Source organism: Mustela lutreola, chromosome 11 (assembly GCF_030435805.1).
Source record: "Mustela lutreola isolate mMusLut2 chromosome 11, mMusLut2.pri, whole genome shotgun sequence".
In the NCBI taxonomy this organism is placed as follows: Eukaryota; Metazoa; Chordata; class Mammalia; order Carnivora; family Mustelidae; genus Mustela; species Mustela lutreola.
The window spans coordinates 3,621,402-3,637,086 of record NC_081300.1 but is presented as its reverse complement, the minus strand read 5'-3'; the positions used below and the strand labels follow the sequence as shown (position 1 = coordinate 3,637,086).

General features: G+C 50.4%; 1 protein-coding gene across 5 annotated transcripts; it reads right to left on the bottom strand.

Annotated features, from left to right (window-relative positions):
* Positions 1-1,365: 1,365 nt before the first annotated feature.
* PTGR3 (prostaglandin reductase 3) lies at positions 1,366-14,625 on the bottom strand. Of its 5 annotated transcripts, none has more exons than XR_009346136.1 (3): positions 13,889-14,625; positions 4,591-7,617; positions 1,366-2,808 (listed from the first exon to the last, which is right to left on the bottom strand). XR_009346136.1 is itself a non-coding variant. In XM_059140808.1 (2 exons), the coding sequence occupies exons 1-2, from the start codon at positions 14,095-14,097 to the stop codon at positions 6,693-6,695; spliced, it is 1,134 nt and encodes a 377-aa protein (XP_058996791.1). In that variant the 5' UTR covers positions 14,098-14,625; the 3' UTR covers positions 1,366-6,692. The 5 variants fall into 5 exon arrangements, 2 of the variants coding, with proteins under 2 accessions (XP_058996791.1, XP_058996792.1); XR_009346137.1 differs by having other exon boundaries at positions 1,366-2,506; XR_009346138.1 differs by having other exon boundaries at positions 1,366-2,501.
* Between the last annotated feature and the right edge of the window lie 1,060 nt (positions 14,626-15,685).

The following is a 15,685-nucleotide window of genomic DNA, read 5'->3' as shown; positions in this document are numbered from 1 at the left end:
TAAAGAGCAGCCGGGCGGTGGGTGTCGCAGTGGAGTTTCAGAAAGAACAGCTCATGTGAAGAAGTTGGAGCCGTGACGATAAAAGGAGACCATTTCATAGTTCTCTCGTGTTCTCGTCTTTGTAATTCTCACCCAGGTAGCCTCTGGGTCGCTCAGAAATGCCTTCTAACGCAGCATTTCACAAGAGGGGCATCTCTTCAAAAGCAGTGTGACCCAAGTGCCTTCCTCCTGGAGGTGTGTTCCCAGGAGCAGCAGCCTCGGCGTCCCCTGGGAAACGCAGGCTGTCAGGCCCCGCCCTAGACCTGCGCCGTCTGGACCTGCCTCACAACAGGTGATGTGTGTGCAAGGTGAACTTGGACAAGCAACACTTCCTAGCGGGAATAAAACAGCCTCGGTCTGAGAACTCTATCCAAGGGCCCCAGGCTCTGTCCAGCCAGTGGCTGAATGATCAAAAGCAAATCATTTCTGGGCACTTGACTCTTCCCATCTCTGAAATGGGAGTCACTCCTCTATCCCTCTTTGCTTATCTAATGATAAAAGGGGGGAAGATAGTGACCTTGTTTTCAGCTGGTCAAGTCTGGAAGCACGTTTCAAGATGGCACGCAAAGTGCACGTACAAGTTGGAACGATGAATATTCCTCAGGAATGACAGTTTATTTACTGCCTAGAGAATGAGCCTATTTTCCAGCTGGGGGGGACACTGGTCCTGGCTCAGCTCTGTCTCCTTCCAGGTACCCTGCTGTACCTACATGTAAGAAATTCTCCAAAAGGTACTTTGAGGAAAGACCCTCAAGGAGACAATTCAATTTCCAAATGTAAATTCCAACAACACAGAGAGGGGCCACTGTTGCTTCCAGCCCCCTGGTGGGAACTGAGGCTTTCTACGAAATGGGATTGGCTTTGACATTGTTGCTGTTCCCAAGAAGTGTTTTGTTCAGTGCTAAAGGAAGCTATTTCTATCGGGAAAGGATTTGTTTGGGTAAAGTTGAATGTTTGCGCTTGTTAGGCATGAGTTCAAGGAAGGCAGGGCTGATGTAGAGAGGCATGAATGTTCCATGTCCTGTGGCTTTGAAGGGCTTGTCTCTCGGCAAGAGATTCCGGCCACGCGTGAGCACACGTGGAACCCACCAGTGTCTCTCCCCATCCCCCACCCCTTGAGGTTCTTCCCGCTGCCGGCACACGTGTCCGGCCACGACAGCCCTGAGTCTGCTGGGTTCAGATTCGATTTCAGGTGGAACGGCACATTGAGATTCTAGATGTTTCGCTGGTACCAAAATTATGATGGTCAAACACCAGCTTTCTCTAGGCAATACTACAAGCAGGCGAAATGACTCTAGGGAAAAGAAAAAAAAAACACTCAACACATAATAAAGATTTTCTTTATTTGATTTTCATGATTGGACATCCAAGAATGCATTGATAGGACAGAGACCTTCCTTGTAGCATTAAAATGAAATTGTGAGCATTCAGCCATTAATTCCACTGAGTACTTTTTCCCCCAGAAGCTGGTGTGATATTTAGATGACACGGAATCAAATGATCTGGAACTGTGACTTGTGCTCGATTAAAGGGGGTCCTGAGTGAACACACTTCCGTGGTCTGAACCGTGATAGTCTTCGTGGGTTGGTCGTCATCTCACCCACAAAAAGATTTGCAACAAAGGGCAGCTGTGATTCTGCAATACTTCTAACCAGCCATGTACTGAGGGACGCTGGCAAAGCACGAAGGAGCTAAGCCCAAGACTGTCTGAGGCCCTGGGCAGCTGCCTGCCTGTGTTCTGGCTTCACTCCTGAGGCCAGTGAACTCTACGACCCTAGACGAGGCACCTATCCTTCCTGTGCTTTGGTTTCTTAATTTATACAATGGGTAGGAGTAGATGGTCGCTTAAATCCCAAATTTTACCATTTAAAAGACTACGGGGTCTTCTCCTTCTGGGGGGACAGAGAGTGTCCCGGGATCCTTCCAGCTCTAAGTGTGTGCCGACCGACCTCCCAGGGGCAGGCAGACGGCGAGGCAGACTTCTGCAGGACGCCCTCGCATCCCTGAACACGGTCCTACATCCCCACTGACAAAGACATCATCCGTGCAAGTCATTCTAAGAGAGAGTGTGGCCCTCTGGTGCAGAGGGCAAGGCAGGGCAGTGGCTGATGATCGTATGGAACCCTTTCCTGAGCTCTAAGCAGCAATCCGTCGCTCGTACTGGTACTACCGCCAGTCAGCAGGGTGTGTTTTAATTATTATTTTAATTTCATGTTGGCAGAAAGGCACTGTCAGATAGTGCCCTTCAAGGGAAACTCTTACTTTGGGGGGCTGTTGGAATCTCTGTGCTTTTGGCTCAGAGCTGCTCAGGACCTATGAGGCACACACTGGCTCCCCCAAACTGTACTCCATGCAGTACTTACCCTCCCACGTGAGGGATCCAAGACACGCTGCCCAGGAGTGTCTGCGCCCCTGGAGAAGCCGAGCCAGCCCTGAGGGGGAGCTCTATGCTGGCAGAAACCCTGCTCTGGGGACAGAAGAGCACTCAGTCTTACCGTCACAGCCCAGCGACACCCAGACCCAGTGAAGGAGTCACATAGAAACCTCATGCACACACCTTATCTGACTTTTGTTGAGTATCAACTCTCTACTAGCAAGAATTACTTGTTGGTAAAAATATTCCTTACGTATTTTGGATAGTGTTTTGTCTTTTTTTTTTTTTTTTCTTCCTCTCTTGGCAACGTTGCATACTTTGCTCAGGGTCACAGCAATAAGGTTCTCCCATTGAACATTCCTCTCTTTATAAGTTGAAATAACAATGCTAAAGGTCTAGGAAGCAACAGAATTTGAAGTTTAAAATCCTCTCTGACTTCTGAAATATCATCCTAAATATTTAACTCTGGGCCCTAACTAAAACATTAGTTACAGAAAATCGAACTTTCAAAAAAAAACCCCAACAAATCCCCAAGCCCCAAACTAATGAATAATGTTTACATAGATAAGTTTCATGTCTCTAAATAAGTACTATAAATAACAAACGATATGTAATAAAAGCAGAGAGGGGAAGGCTAGGGAACAGTGATTAGGAGTCCGTCCAATCGGGGGCCTCACGTCTGGGTTACATTCATAAAACGCAAATTGTAGCCCCTAGGAAATTCTCATCCACAACTGATTGAGTTTGGTTTTTTTCTGTTGTGTGTGTTTTTTTTTTCCTGAAAGTTGCATATTGCTCATCTGTTTTTATATAAATCTAAAATGTGGTATTTGTCCCATATGTACATGTGGTAAAGTGATCAAGAAAAATATTTTCAGTACTAAACCCCCCCTGCCCCATTTTAAAGGAAACCCTGAATGTAGTAAATTCATGCTAATTGGGAACTCTATGAAGGGGTTAAAACATTACCCGTTACAAGTCGGGTGGTCATTAGAAATGTTACCCAAATAAAAGCCAGAAACAGGAAGCCAAAAAGCAGGTCCCTACGGCAGGCATGTGTCTTAAATGATATCATTTGTCAAGTTTCCAGCGTCTTGTGGTGGGGAACGCAAAAAGAAGGTCTGTGTTGTACTGAGGACATTACACCCTCATTAGCCAGAATGTTCCTTAAGTACATAACGCAGGATTTTCATTTTAATAAGCAGCAGCTACTTGTCACTGCACTTTCATTAGATAAATACTGAATGTAATACTAATGACCATTTACAGAGGCTCTATCCTACTCTGGAGAAACTGTATTCAGATGAGATCATATAATAATAATGTATAGAGCATATCAAGCAAAACTTCCATGTCATTTCTTTGTGAACTATTCCCTGAAAAAAAATTTTTTTTAAATGCTGACCACATTTACTAGCAGGATTCATCGTCAAAGAAACCCGAAAAGACACTGTTGGCATTTTTTTGTTTGTTTGTTTGCATGCAAATGTGAAGGAATATAGCACTTGTTCTTTTAGAAGTCACAACGGAATGGCAAGGCATGGCTTCTCAAAGTCAAACCCCTCCCTCTGCCCAGCCAGAGACCTCAAGGCTGAGGTGCAGAGAAGGCCACCCTGAGAACCGAGAAATAACTCATCCCCCAGCATCGCTCAGCCCCAGCCCTGTCTCTAACACAAAGACTGACAATTGCCCTGAATTACGGATGTACGTTCTGTGCTATGTAATGCAGTTCAGGAAGGGGTGTGAGCGTGTCGCACCATTTCACCTCCCATTACAGGCTCGTCCTGAACGATAATCCCAGCAGATGAAACTGATACTGAACTATGACCCTCAATTTACAAATCATTTTTCAGAAGAATAAGAAAAAAAAAAGTTTAAACATATTTTTGGCATTATCTGAATGGGCGGAATCCTTCATGCTTGTTTTCTAAGAATAAATGAAAACAGCATGCACTGTAGTTCCTGAGTTTGGGGAAAGTGAGCATGAGGTTTTCAGATTATATTTTATTTTAGACTTCGGTGTTTGAAATTTTTTTTTTTTTTTACATCGCTGAATTTCGTCTATTCCTTCAAAACATCATAAATTTCTATTCTGTAGCTTAAGGGATCCATCAGCTCAAATGCTGGTCTTTCATCTTTATTACCCTCCCATTAAAATGAAAGAAACCGGGACGCACTGCAGTTTGGAAGCAGCAGTTCAGCTGGCGGGGTCCTTGCTCCTGGAGCCTCCGTGGGGGGAGAGGGGCGGCCGGTTCAGACCCCGCACATCTCTCTGCGTGGGAAGCAACAGATACCCCGTGAAGTCGCATCACCTCCGTGGACGGCTTGGGTGGATCGCAGCGTCTGCCCGTGGCCGGTCACTTCCTGGGCACTGAGCATTCCCAGAACCTGTCCCCTGACCCGTGTGTGCAGATGCTGCTGAAAGCGGGCAGAAAAGTCTCCTTCTTGTGGCCGGAGCTGCTGGGTCAGAAAGGGACAGATGACCCCCAGCGCCACACTGGGCCACTCCTCTCGCACCCCGCACCGGCACCCCTGCCCTAACGAGGACACAAAGAGCTCCGCATCAGGCCGCCCGCCTTCTTCATAACTCACAGACATCCCAGTGGCGATCGCCCCCAGTGCTATCTGTCTTCAGTGCAGTTGTGACACTGCGGCACGATCCATAATTTGGCGGCTATTTACCGTGACATCTCCCTTCAGCGCAGCCATAACATTCAGTGAAGCCATTATTCGGTCCCATTTACCATATAAATTGTATTGTTGTGCATGCATGCTAGCAGCTACGTCAGGCACCTGAAAATGAGTAAATCTTGTAAAACAGATACTAACCGCTCTTCAGTGGTGGGATTTCCTTGCCCCTCAAGATGGGAGGAGAGAAACATTAAATACGGTCACCAAGTTTCCTGGAGCATCTTTAATTGCGTTCCTATTATGGAGCAGGTTAGGGACACTGAAACCCAGGGCTTTGAAAAATAATCGGGTGGGCTCTGCCTCCCACCAGAGAGGCGCGGTGGGATTTCAAACGTGCTGGAAGCCGCAGCCTGCCCTGCGAGCTGAAGGTGAGGAGGCGGGCGGGTGGGCTGCCCGCGATTCCCCAGATGGGGCTCCAGACGTGCCTCTCACATGTGACCCCGGGCAGTGGGCAGTAGAGACGAGGAGCCACTCATTCCCACAGAACGCGCGGGGAAGTAAAATGGGGACACGGGGACAGTGTTCTGTGCCACATGCGCTAGCCTGTTTCCAAGAGCAGAGAGAAAACACACCGTGTCCGAAAGTCTGAAACATGAAGCGAATGTCTTGTTATTTTAGATTGCGTCAGGCCCTCCTCTGCACAGCGCTGTCTGCTAGAGCCTGCTTCAGGCAGACGAGGGATGCTGTTATTAATCTCTGGCTGTATGCCTAAAGACTGCCTCCCCTTTGTTGGGCAGACCCTCCCCGTGGATGTGGGCGCAGCACAACCGCTCCATTCCGGGGGCAGGTCCGAAGTTTTTAAAGCACTCCCATCTCTGTAGTATCCCTTCCTAAAGCCTGTTTTTGTCTTATCGGTTTTCAATACTAATTTGCTTCTTAAGGGCAGAGACAAACTTTGGGTTCCACAAAGGCCTCACTGGGATAATCGTGCAAAAAGCATTAAATAATAGACACTTTAAAAAAAAATAGGTCTGTGTTCAAATAGTCATTTTTCTAATAGCCTAACAAAATCAAGGTTTTGGGAGAATTCCTCTCAATTTCTATTTAGATAGTTGGTAATTTGTAGAAAAGGCAGGAGGGCCATTTCCTGGGAATATGGACTCTGAAAATATATGGCAGCCCTTCTGTTCTCTCTCTCATTTATTAACTGCTCATTAGCCTAAGACCAAACTTTCCCAAAGTAAAGAAATTGTGGACTATTTTCAAGACTGATTTTAAAATCTCATCAAGCTGAAGACATACTGATTTGATCAGATCTTGCATCAGGAATTAATTTAATTCTCTGGAACAATAAAATCTGGAATGAGATGGTCCATGACCAAAGAATTGAGTATTACGGTTTTACCTCTGAGCCATCAAGAGAAGTTTTTATTAGCATTATTTTTCAAGGGAGGGGCAAAAAAAAAAAAAAAAAAAAAAAAAAAAAGGGAGAGAGAAAAGAAATAAAGAGAAACTTATTCATTAACTCCTGACTTTTGTTTAAGAAATATCATACCCATTAGCCATCTACAAATAACTTGATTTGAGTAATTCTGAAGAGTAAAGTGCCCATTTTCTTTCTCCTCGGATTTATGTCATTGTTCTGTTTTTAGAGCTTACTGTTGACAGAGCGAGGTAATTCAACTACAATTTTTCCAGTGTTTTTTCCCATGTACATATAATCAACAGCCCGGAATACAGACTCCAGGCCAATAAACCTGCCTTCTGCAGACCGATCTCCAAGGTCCACCTCGCAGACCAGGTCTCCAGCCGCGTGCATCTTAAGCAAGTGGTCCATGGCTGCTTGATACTTAGAAAGGGAATGGTTCAAGAAGAAGCCGCGGACACTGGCAGATTTCTTCAGCAGTTTGGCTGGTAATGTCCCTGCTTTCACAGGAGAAAGGCCGGTAGGAGTCTGGTAGCCAGAGATGAAGCCAATGACTATCAGACGCCCCTTGACAGCCAAGGCATCCAGGGCCAAGTCGAACATGGCGCCCCCGACGGATTCGTAGACCACATCCACACCTTTGGGGTATTCCTGCTTCAAGACAGTGCTCACAGGCTCCGTCTTATAGTTGATGGGACGATCGCAGCCAATGGATTTCAGAAAAGCGGATTTTTTATCGGAAGAGCAGGTGCCAATTACATGGCACTTGGCCTTCTTTGCAAGCTGCACTGCGAACTGGCCTGTCCCCCCAGCTGCTGCCGTCACCAAAACTTTTGTCCCTTCCGACAGCCCTCCGAGCTCGTTCAGGCTGATGTACGCAGTGGTAGCACTGACTGGCAGGGACACATACTCAGGCTGCGCGGAGGCCACGGGAGCTGCAGCCCGGGCAGGCACCACTGTGTACTCAGCGAAGGAGCCCGGGGCCATGTAAGCCACCGCTTGGCCAACGGCGTAGCTGGCACTGGCTGACAGGCCTAAGGCTACCACCTCTCCCACACCTTCAAAACCTACATCAAAGGGGGTCTTGACTGAAGGGTCATATCGGCCCGCGGAATAGTTGATGTCAGATGCATTGACACCGACAAATCTAGAAGAAAACAAACAAACAGACACATTAAGATATTCTCCTCATCAAGGCCTTGATAGTCCACTTAGAAAAAATTCCTCTGATTCCAGTGACTGTGGACGGATGGCTAAGCTATCTATCCTAGTAGGATTCCAGAAAAAAATAAAAATAAAAAATAAAATCCGTCCTGATACTCAGCTGAAAAAGAGAAATTAAATAAGTATTTGCATTCTGAGTTTTGGTATATTTGATTTTTTAAATCAGGGCAGGGGATCACTCCATAGCCCCTGAAGCCCCAAGTTGTTTATGTCACATGCTATATACTTCCCTCCCTTTCTTTCAAAGGTGAAATACAGCATTAAAAAAAATAATAATAACGTCAGGAAGCCCTCTTATATGTAAACTTCACTGGAGCTATGAGTCGGAAATTAATTGGCCTCTTAACAAAGATGTTAAAAAACAACAGTGAGATAAAATATATTCAAAGAAGTAGACTTGCATTGATTCTGGCAACAATTTAACACTTCGGATAATAACAGTAATGAGAATGATATTATTGAAGATTGACGCAGTGTGCAAGGTCATCGGCTGCTATGCATTACCGTGGGGTTGTTTAAAACACGGTTAGAGTGGCCACAGCAAATTTTCTTTCTGATGTAACTATGTCCAGAATGAAAATATGCATTTTGATTAATTGAACAAAAATTGTCTCATAAGGGTAGGGAGTTTTATGGAACATTCGACATCTTACAGTTCTTTTCAGATGAAAAGAAAAGCAAATCGTCACTATATTTTTCCTCAACAAGAAGCAGAGACATAACTTGATTAATACCAGATGATTATTTTCACTTTGGTATCCAGAGTCCATTTAATTGCGAGGTTGGTATTTTTACCAGCCTTTTTTTCATCTCGGTAAACCTCATAACAAAAATATCCTAAGAAAAAAAAAGCCGTCTACTTAAAAATGTCAGGAGGTGGCTTAGACACATAATGGAGGACCCTAAAAATGTCATTTCCACCTGTAATGAAATGAAAAGACGATGCTGTCTGGTGGCACAGGGAAGCTGGGAAGTCGGTCATTTCAAAATAATTCACTTTTAATTTAACTTAATAAACCAAAACTACCCTGTGCAAGGACCCATTCCCACCACGTTATAGACAACACTTTGTACTTATAAATGCTCCCTTATGATTATGCCCCCTATATCGACAATACTGAAAGCTCCCGGCATACTGTAGAAAGCAGCAAGCAGGAAACCATTTCTCTGGGGCACGTCAAGCTGCTTTCAGAAGTTAGCACACCACGCAGCCTCAAGAACACACTGCAGAATTCCACAGCCATCCATGATAACGTGATAATGAAAAGTGGGAAAAATGATTTTTGCTGCCTTTTCATTTGGGATTCAATACCAAGATGCTCACATTCTGTTTTGGGACTGCCCCCACCACCCCCCTCTTTCCTTTAAATTTACATCATTCCGAAGGTTGGGTCTTTTTAAAAGGGGCCAGCTCCTTCCGTGCCTGCTTCTGGACTTCAGAGAAGGCAGCCAGGGCAGAGCCCCGCTGGAGAGTCTCGCCTTCCGCCCGGCTGTAGGTGGTAAAGCCCAGACCCAGGAAGGGTCCTGGGTGGAAGCCTCCGAGGTTTGCTCCAGAGGTGGGGGACTGAGGCCCAACCGCCAGCTCTGGTCTCCCGGCCCACAATTAACCCTTCCCGTGCCTTTCTCCCCTCTGGATCAGTCCTCATTGGAGAGGCCCTCTTCTGCGGGGCACCCCTGCCTTGGGCTCAGAGGGACGCCCCTGCGGAGGCTGGGCCCTGGGAGGCTGGGCCCTGGGACCTTCCCACCTCTAAGGACTGCGCCTGGGGAGGGGGGCTACTGGAGGAAAAGGCTCCCCCACCTTCCCTCTGCGGTTTACTACTTCCCAGAGCGAGGTGACAAGACCAAGCAGGACCCACGCGGGAGAAAAGTGGAGGGGAGAGGGCCCCGGCGCGGGAGGGGGTGGACGGCCCCGTGGAGGTGGGAGTGGGCGCTGCTGCGAGCTGGGGTGCGCGCAGCTGACCAGCGGCTGCTGAAGTTTACCTCGGCGCGCCCCTTCCAGGTTGCAGACAGCCCTGCGTCTCCCCTGCAGGACCCTCGCGTGCCCGGGCCAGCCTGCGGGGCCCCAGAAATCCTTCTGGAACTGTCTCCCCTCGGAAGTGCCGGCCTCCGCTGACTGCCCACCCTCCGGTCCCGGCCTCTCCACCGCCACCACTGACTGGCTCGAGCCAGGACTGGGACTCCCGGAGCGGGCTGGGTCCGAGCCCAGCCGGCGGGCGCTGGGGAGGAGGGGCCTCCACCCAGGCCTGAGACCCTGACCTAGGCCTCCAGGAGCCCTGCGGGGGTCAGGTGGGCAAACATAGCACAGGCTGCGGAGCTTGGACCGAGGGGCAGTCAAGCTCTTGGCTGGGGGGCGGGGAGGTGTTCTAAGCACAGGGCACGCCGGAGCGCTCGGCCCCAGCACTGGGGCCTGGGGCAGCCGGACCGTGACCTTGGCCTCCAGTGCACCCCGTTTTTCGTGTCTCCCCTCCCCCCGTCCTGCCGCCTTCTAAACTGCCTGCGTCGTCGTCGGTGAAGGAGTCTCGGGCTGGTGGCCACAGCCCTCCGCTCGCTCGGCGCGCCTCGCCCACTCCCCGGAGGGTCTCCCGGCCCGGCGCGGCCCCCGCCTCCCCCCGACCCCCGCTCTGACGCCCTGTGGCCGCCGCAGCAGGTGGGGATCCGCCGCTGCCCGCAAGCGCCTTGATCCTTACCTGGGGCTGCGTGAAGGTTGGGAGCCCGCGCCTTCCGCTCCTCCAGAAACAAGTTCAAGAGCGGCGGGCGCAGTGGGAAAGGGGGCCGGGTCGGGGAGCAGGGGACAGGAAGGGGAAGCGAGCGAGAAAAAGAAAGGAGACAGGCTTGGTAGAATGCCTGCATTTCGAGACTCTCCTGTTATCCTCTTTAATGTAAAATATATGCTCTTAGTAAGTGCAAGGTTCTAGCCGTCAGATGGGAGGATCCCAAAGTCCCGGAACCCCAGAAAAAGAATGGGACTGGGGTGGGCTTTACCCAAATATATACGCTTCGAGAGGTGCCCGGTTTCTTTATACTAAAGAGTGCTGAACCCCTTCGTCGTGCTTACGATGAAACGGGCAGTCCTGCAAAAGGAGGGGAACGCTTTCTTTGAACAAAAACAAAACGTGAAGTCCGGAGCTTTCAATATTGGGAGACAGACAAAGTCGCCCAGATCAGATTTTTCTTAAAAAGAAAGAAAGAAAGAAAAAAGGAAAGAGAAGAAAGAAGAGAAAAGAAAAGAAAAGAAAAAATTGAAGACAAGGAAGAAAAATAAAAGAAAACCTCGGCCTGAGGAGTCAGCAGAAATGCTTTTACCCTCCGCGAGCAGCAAACCGTTCATCAAAAACGCCTTCCCCATCCCCCACCCCGCTCTTTGCCATTCCTATAAACTCTTTGCTCCATTATCTTACACTTGAGCAGAAAATCGTTAGAAATATTTGGAAACGAAATCATGCGTCACTGTCCTTCGAAAAAAAGCTAAAAATCGCTCGTAAGCTGACTTGACCGGAGGGTGCCTTTCTTCCTTCTCTTCTTGAGGGCTGGGCACTGGCAGGGAATGTGAAGTTGTCCTCGGATGTATGAAAGTGAGAAGTGGATAAAGGAACATCAATTACACGTTCTGCAGAGCTTTTAAGCACCCCTCTCACAGTTTTCCTAAATGGAATAAACTTCATTATCCTAAATCCACGACTGGCTTAAAAGCACGTCCCTCTCTCCGTGAATACAGAATTTCTATTTTCTGTTAAGATCGGATGAGATGTGCGAATATTCAACTGGAAGGCAAAGTCAGGCAGCACGCACTTAAAATCTCCAAACACCTTTCCGAACAAGTGAATGTATGCCTATGTCCTTCATTTTAGAGCAGATTTTTATTATGATAAAAATGAAAAGCGCTTGCATGAAATTTTTACACAATTAACTCTGTTGAGGAGATTTGGTCTAGGATTAGAATGAACTAACCTACAGCAAATAGACTTGCAGTCTGCTCTTAAAAAAAAATCTGTACAATTCCAACTCCCCGGACACTATTTGCCGAGTATAAAGGATCTCCTTCCAATTTGGGGATAAGAAGCAGATTTTCCACAGAGTAGGGAAAGGGGATACAATGATTTCACCTCCTCTCAACATGCAGGAAACTGGTTCCATTCTCCTTCCGACACGGGCTTCACCGTAGAAGTTAGAGGTCAAGTTGTACATATAAATATACTACTTGTGTTAAAGGACTCTGGGCATATGTGGGGGAAAACACAGGCATGGATTCTAAAGCAAACCAAGCTGAGGAGCTCCAACTGTGGGGGAGCTGGTGCTCCAGAATCCTGACCACCCAATTCAGGGACCATCCCCGGTGACCTGGCGCAGGAGGCACCTGGGCACTGGTAGGGAAGGAGAAGGCTAGAGGGGACAGTGAGGGAGCAGGGAGAGGAGCCAGAGGAGGGGACAACCCAAAGACCTGATGTACTTTCACAGGTGGAGAAGCCATCAACCCGGTGCTGCCCAGCGGAGCAGCTCCTCGGACAGCGCTGGAGGGTGGTCCCACTCCAGGGCAGCTGGTCCTCCTTTAACTTCACACCTTCTGCTAGCTCCGCTCAGTCAGCCCCCCCCCCCCAGGCCCCCACACACCCGGTATCTGAAGGGGATTTTATTTAAGCAGTGCTGTGTGTTTTACATCAGTGCTCACAGTCAGAGTACGTGGTCAGAAAAATTACGAGAAAAGAAAGCAGCCCGTGTCAAACTTTTTGCTTGCTAAAGGCTGAGGCTTTTCAGCCCGCTTCTCGTCTCAACTTCCAGCAAATGACTCTTGTGTCTTGTGTGTTCTGCGTGTGTTCCTTCTTCTTAACTTGGTAGGAAGCAAGTCCTTATCTCAACAGCTTTAGCGCTTAATCCCATAATGAAGCGATCCTTTGCAGCCCTGTATCCACCCACAAAAACTTTTAGGACACACACATGTACCTTTAAGGCACTCTGCACCCCACTCTGGCCAGCTTCCACTCAGTCCCACTCTTGGCTCCCTCAATTTTTACGTTTCCAACAGGTTTCCAGAAGTTTTCCATCAGGACCAGAATTATTCAGTGTTGCAGTCTTTGGAAGGCTGATCCGAATCTCTAAAATAAGCGGATTAAACCCTGCATCAAGCCACTCGGGTAGGGTACACTTTGCCTTTCACGCCTTGCAGGAGTCTCACAGTACTTTCCACGAAACAATTTACAACATAGTTTCACAACTCACTCCTTTCCCTCGCAGGCAACATACAACATTGTAACCCCTCGCAGGCGCCAGAGCAGGCGGGCGAGTCCTGCTCTAACGTAGGGGATCGAGGAATGGCGAACGCCCTGGCTGCAAATCAGCAGCTAGGGGACCCAGCGAACAGAGAGCAGAGGGCACGGCTCCTGCAGAGTGAGGTCCCTTCCCGCGCTTCACCAGTTACTAAAGATTAGAGAGCTGTAGACACAGTCAGGTAGGGAGTGTGGAGGTGGAAGAGGCGATCAGAAGGTGGGGAAACCCACCCGAGTACCACCCAGAGGTCTGCAAAACGCGCAGGCAAACGCAGCGGTGCCCCAACCCCGGCCCTGACCCAGCCGCCCCGGACGCGCCACGAGCCTGTCGGTAGGCTCTAGGGCACAGACAACAGCCATACAGCACTGACAACACGCAGACGACACCGGCGAGGTGCACACCAACGCACCCAACGACAGGGCTCCGCCATTGCGAGGCGGCTGCCAACCTGGAGCGCACAGGAAAAGCCAGCCGCGTCCTCGGCCTCCTTCCTCCAAAGCACGTTACCTAAACGTCGCAGTTTGTGTCCAGCCCGTTCCCGGTCCACACTAAAGATTATGGGAACGCAGGAGCCGTGGGTGCGCGCGGGTGGGCCGGGCGGGGAGCCTCCCCTTCTGGGTCCCGTCGGTTTTATTTCGGGAGCGGGAGGGGGAGGAGGGAGGGCTGGGGGAGGGGAGGGGAATCCCAAATTAAAATAACCCTCAGTTATGAGGACGTTCGGTGGTATCGGGTATTCACACCAGCAACAGTCACATTACGTTCGCCTTCGCCAGATGGCGGCGGGTTCAACTTCCCGGGATCTCGCAAACTCAGGCTACGCGCCCGAGCGCTCGCCGGAGTGCGGGGACGTGGGCCGGCCCGGGACAGCCGGGGAGCGGCGCAGAGCGGGCCGGGGCCCGGCCGGGGCGGGGGGGGGCGCGCGCCGGGCTCACCGGTTCCGGACGAGGAGGTCTCCGTCCCCGGGGAGAGGCACCGGGCAGTCCCGGAGCAGGGTGACGGCCTCGCGGAAGTTGGGGCTCAGCCGGGTCACCACCAGCTTCTGCATGGCGCGGGGGATGTTGGAGCCCTGGAAGTCCAGGAAGTGGCGAGCGTACGACATGTCCACGATGGCTCTGGCCCCGGCGGACGCCAGCCGCAGCATGGCCCGCGCCTCTGCCCGCTTTCTGCGCCGCCGCGGGCCGGGGTCGCGCCCAGCCCGGGCCGCTCGACTCGGCTTGGCTCCGAGCGGGCGGGCGGAGCAGGCGGGTCCGCCCCTCCTCCGGCCCGCGTGCTCCCCTCGACTCCCCCCTCCTTCCCCACAAGGACTGGCTCCCGCTCCCCTTCCCCGCCGCGCGCAGCGCCCGCAGTCCGCACAGCCCCCGTGGTCCCCGGACGCGCCACCCCCGGGGTCCCGGCCTGGGGATCGCTGCCACCCCGGCCGCTGCTCCTTTAATCTTTTTGTTTTGGTTTGAATCTGCTCGGCGCAGACTGGCCGCGGATCCTCTCCGCCCTCCCCCTTTCTCCCGGCGTCCGGGAGGCACCGGATATCCCCACCCTCCCCGCGCTCTAAAAGCCGGATTTGACTCCTCCAAAAGGGTGAGGGGGGCGACGAGGGGAGCCGCGCGTCCCGCGATCGCCGCGGCCCCGAGCCGGCGGCAGCCCGGGGCGTCCTCGGAGCGGCGCGTCGCCCGGCGGCCGGCGCAGGCACCTCCCCTTCCCGTGCGAAGCGTTCACTTCCTTGCAAGGTGGTACGAATCAACCCCGAGCGCGGCCGGGGCGGCGGGGCACGGCCGGGGGCCCCCGAGCCGCGCGGGGAGCCCCCGCCACCAGTGCACGCGCACAAGGACCGAACGCGGGGCGGGGGCGCCCAGAGCACCCTGCGCCCCGGACTCCTGGCCCCCCATTCCCGGAACGCCTCGCCTGCGCCTTCTGCCCTAAGCCTGTCTGTCCCAAGCAAGTTGCACGAACTAAGCCATTTTATTTATTTTGGCCTAGATTTCGTGTTTTTTTTTCCACGAATGCTTTAAGTAGCCTCTACAAGACTGTTACAGGTTTCCCACTGGGGAAGAACACATATATTGGAGACTCGAGGGCCAAATTTTCTGATCATATAAGCATTTAAACTTCTGGGTGGGGGTGCCGAAGGACCTCACTGAATTGGAGACGTTGCAATGATGTATGAAGACCTCATTTCATAACTCAGCTGGAAAGATATGCTGTTCCTTCCTGTCAGTTTCCTCCCTAATTCTCTATATTGACCAAGTAAATTCACTTTTCATAGAAGGGTCAAATTAAATATTTTCCACATTTTTGTATGATGAGATGAGCCCATTCTAAAATTTGTATTAAAGGTATACATTTTAATTTAAAAAACCCTCTTGTGTTACACTTGCCTAGACTCACCAAAATAAAAAAGCCACCCAAGTGCCCCTCCCCAATCAAGCCTAACCCCCAAACCAAGACTGTAAAAGTGACACAGGTATTTTTATCCCAAATGTCCCGACGTTCTCATCCAAGGGTAGTCTGTCCACGTGGCTCCGTGTGTATGAACGTTAGGTGGGGGCGGGGGGGTGGACTTACAGGTTTAAAAAATCTGCAGGAACTAATGCCTACTTAACTTGGCTTACAACACATGGGTTTCACCCGGTATCAGCCAGTGGATTCCAATAACAACCCCCTCAATGTCTTTCTCCAATGTGCAATCTTTTATGTTATGCTGTATTAAGATTTCTTTTTTGTGTCACATTGTT

What these genes read in the sequence shown, in the direction of transcription:
- PTGR3 (XM_059140808.1), bottom strand. Translation starts at nt 14,097, where the DNA reads ATGCTGCGGCTGGCGTCCGCCGGGGCCAGAGCCATCGTGGACATGTCG. An exon ending in GACCTCCTCGTCCGGAACCG is followed by an intron (nt 7,618 to 13,888) that starts GTGAGCCCGGCG and finishes GTTTTCTTCTAG; the next exon opens with ATTTGTCGGTGTCAATGCAT.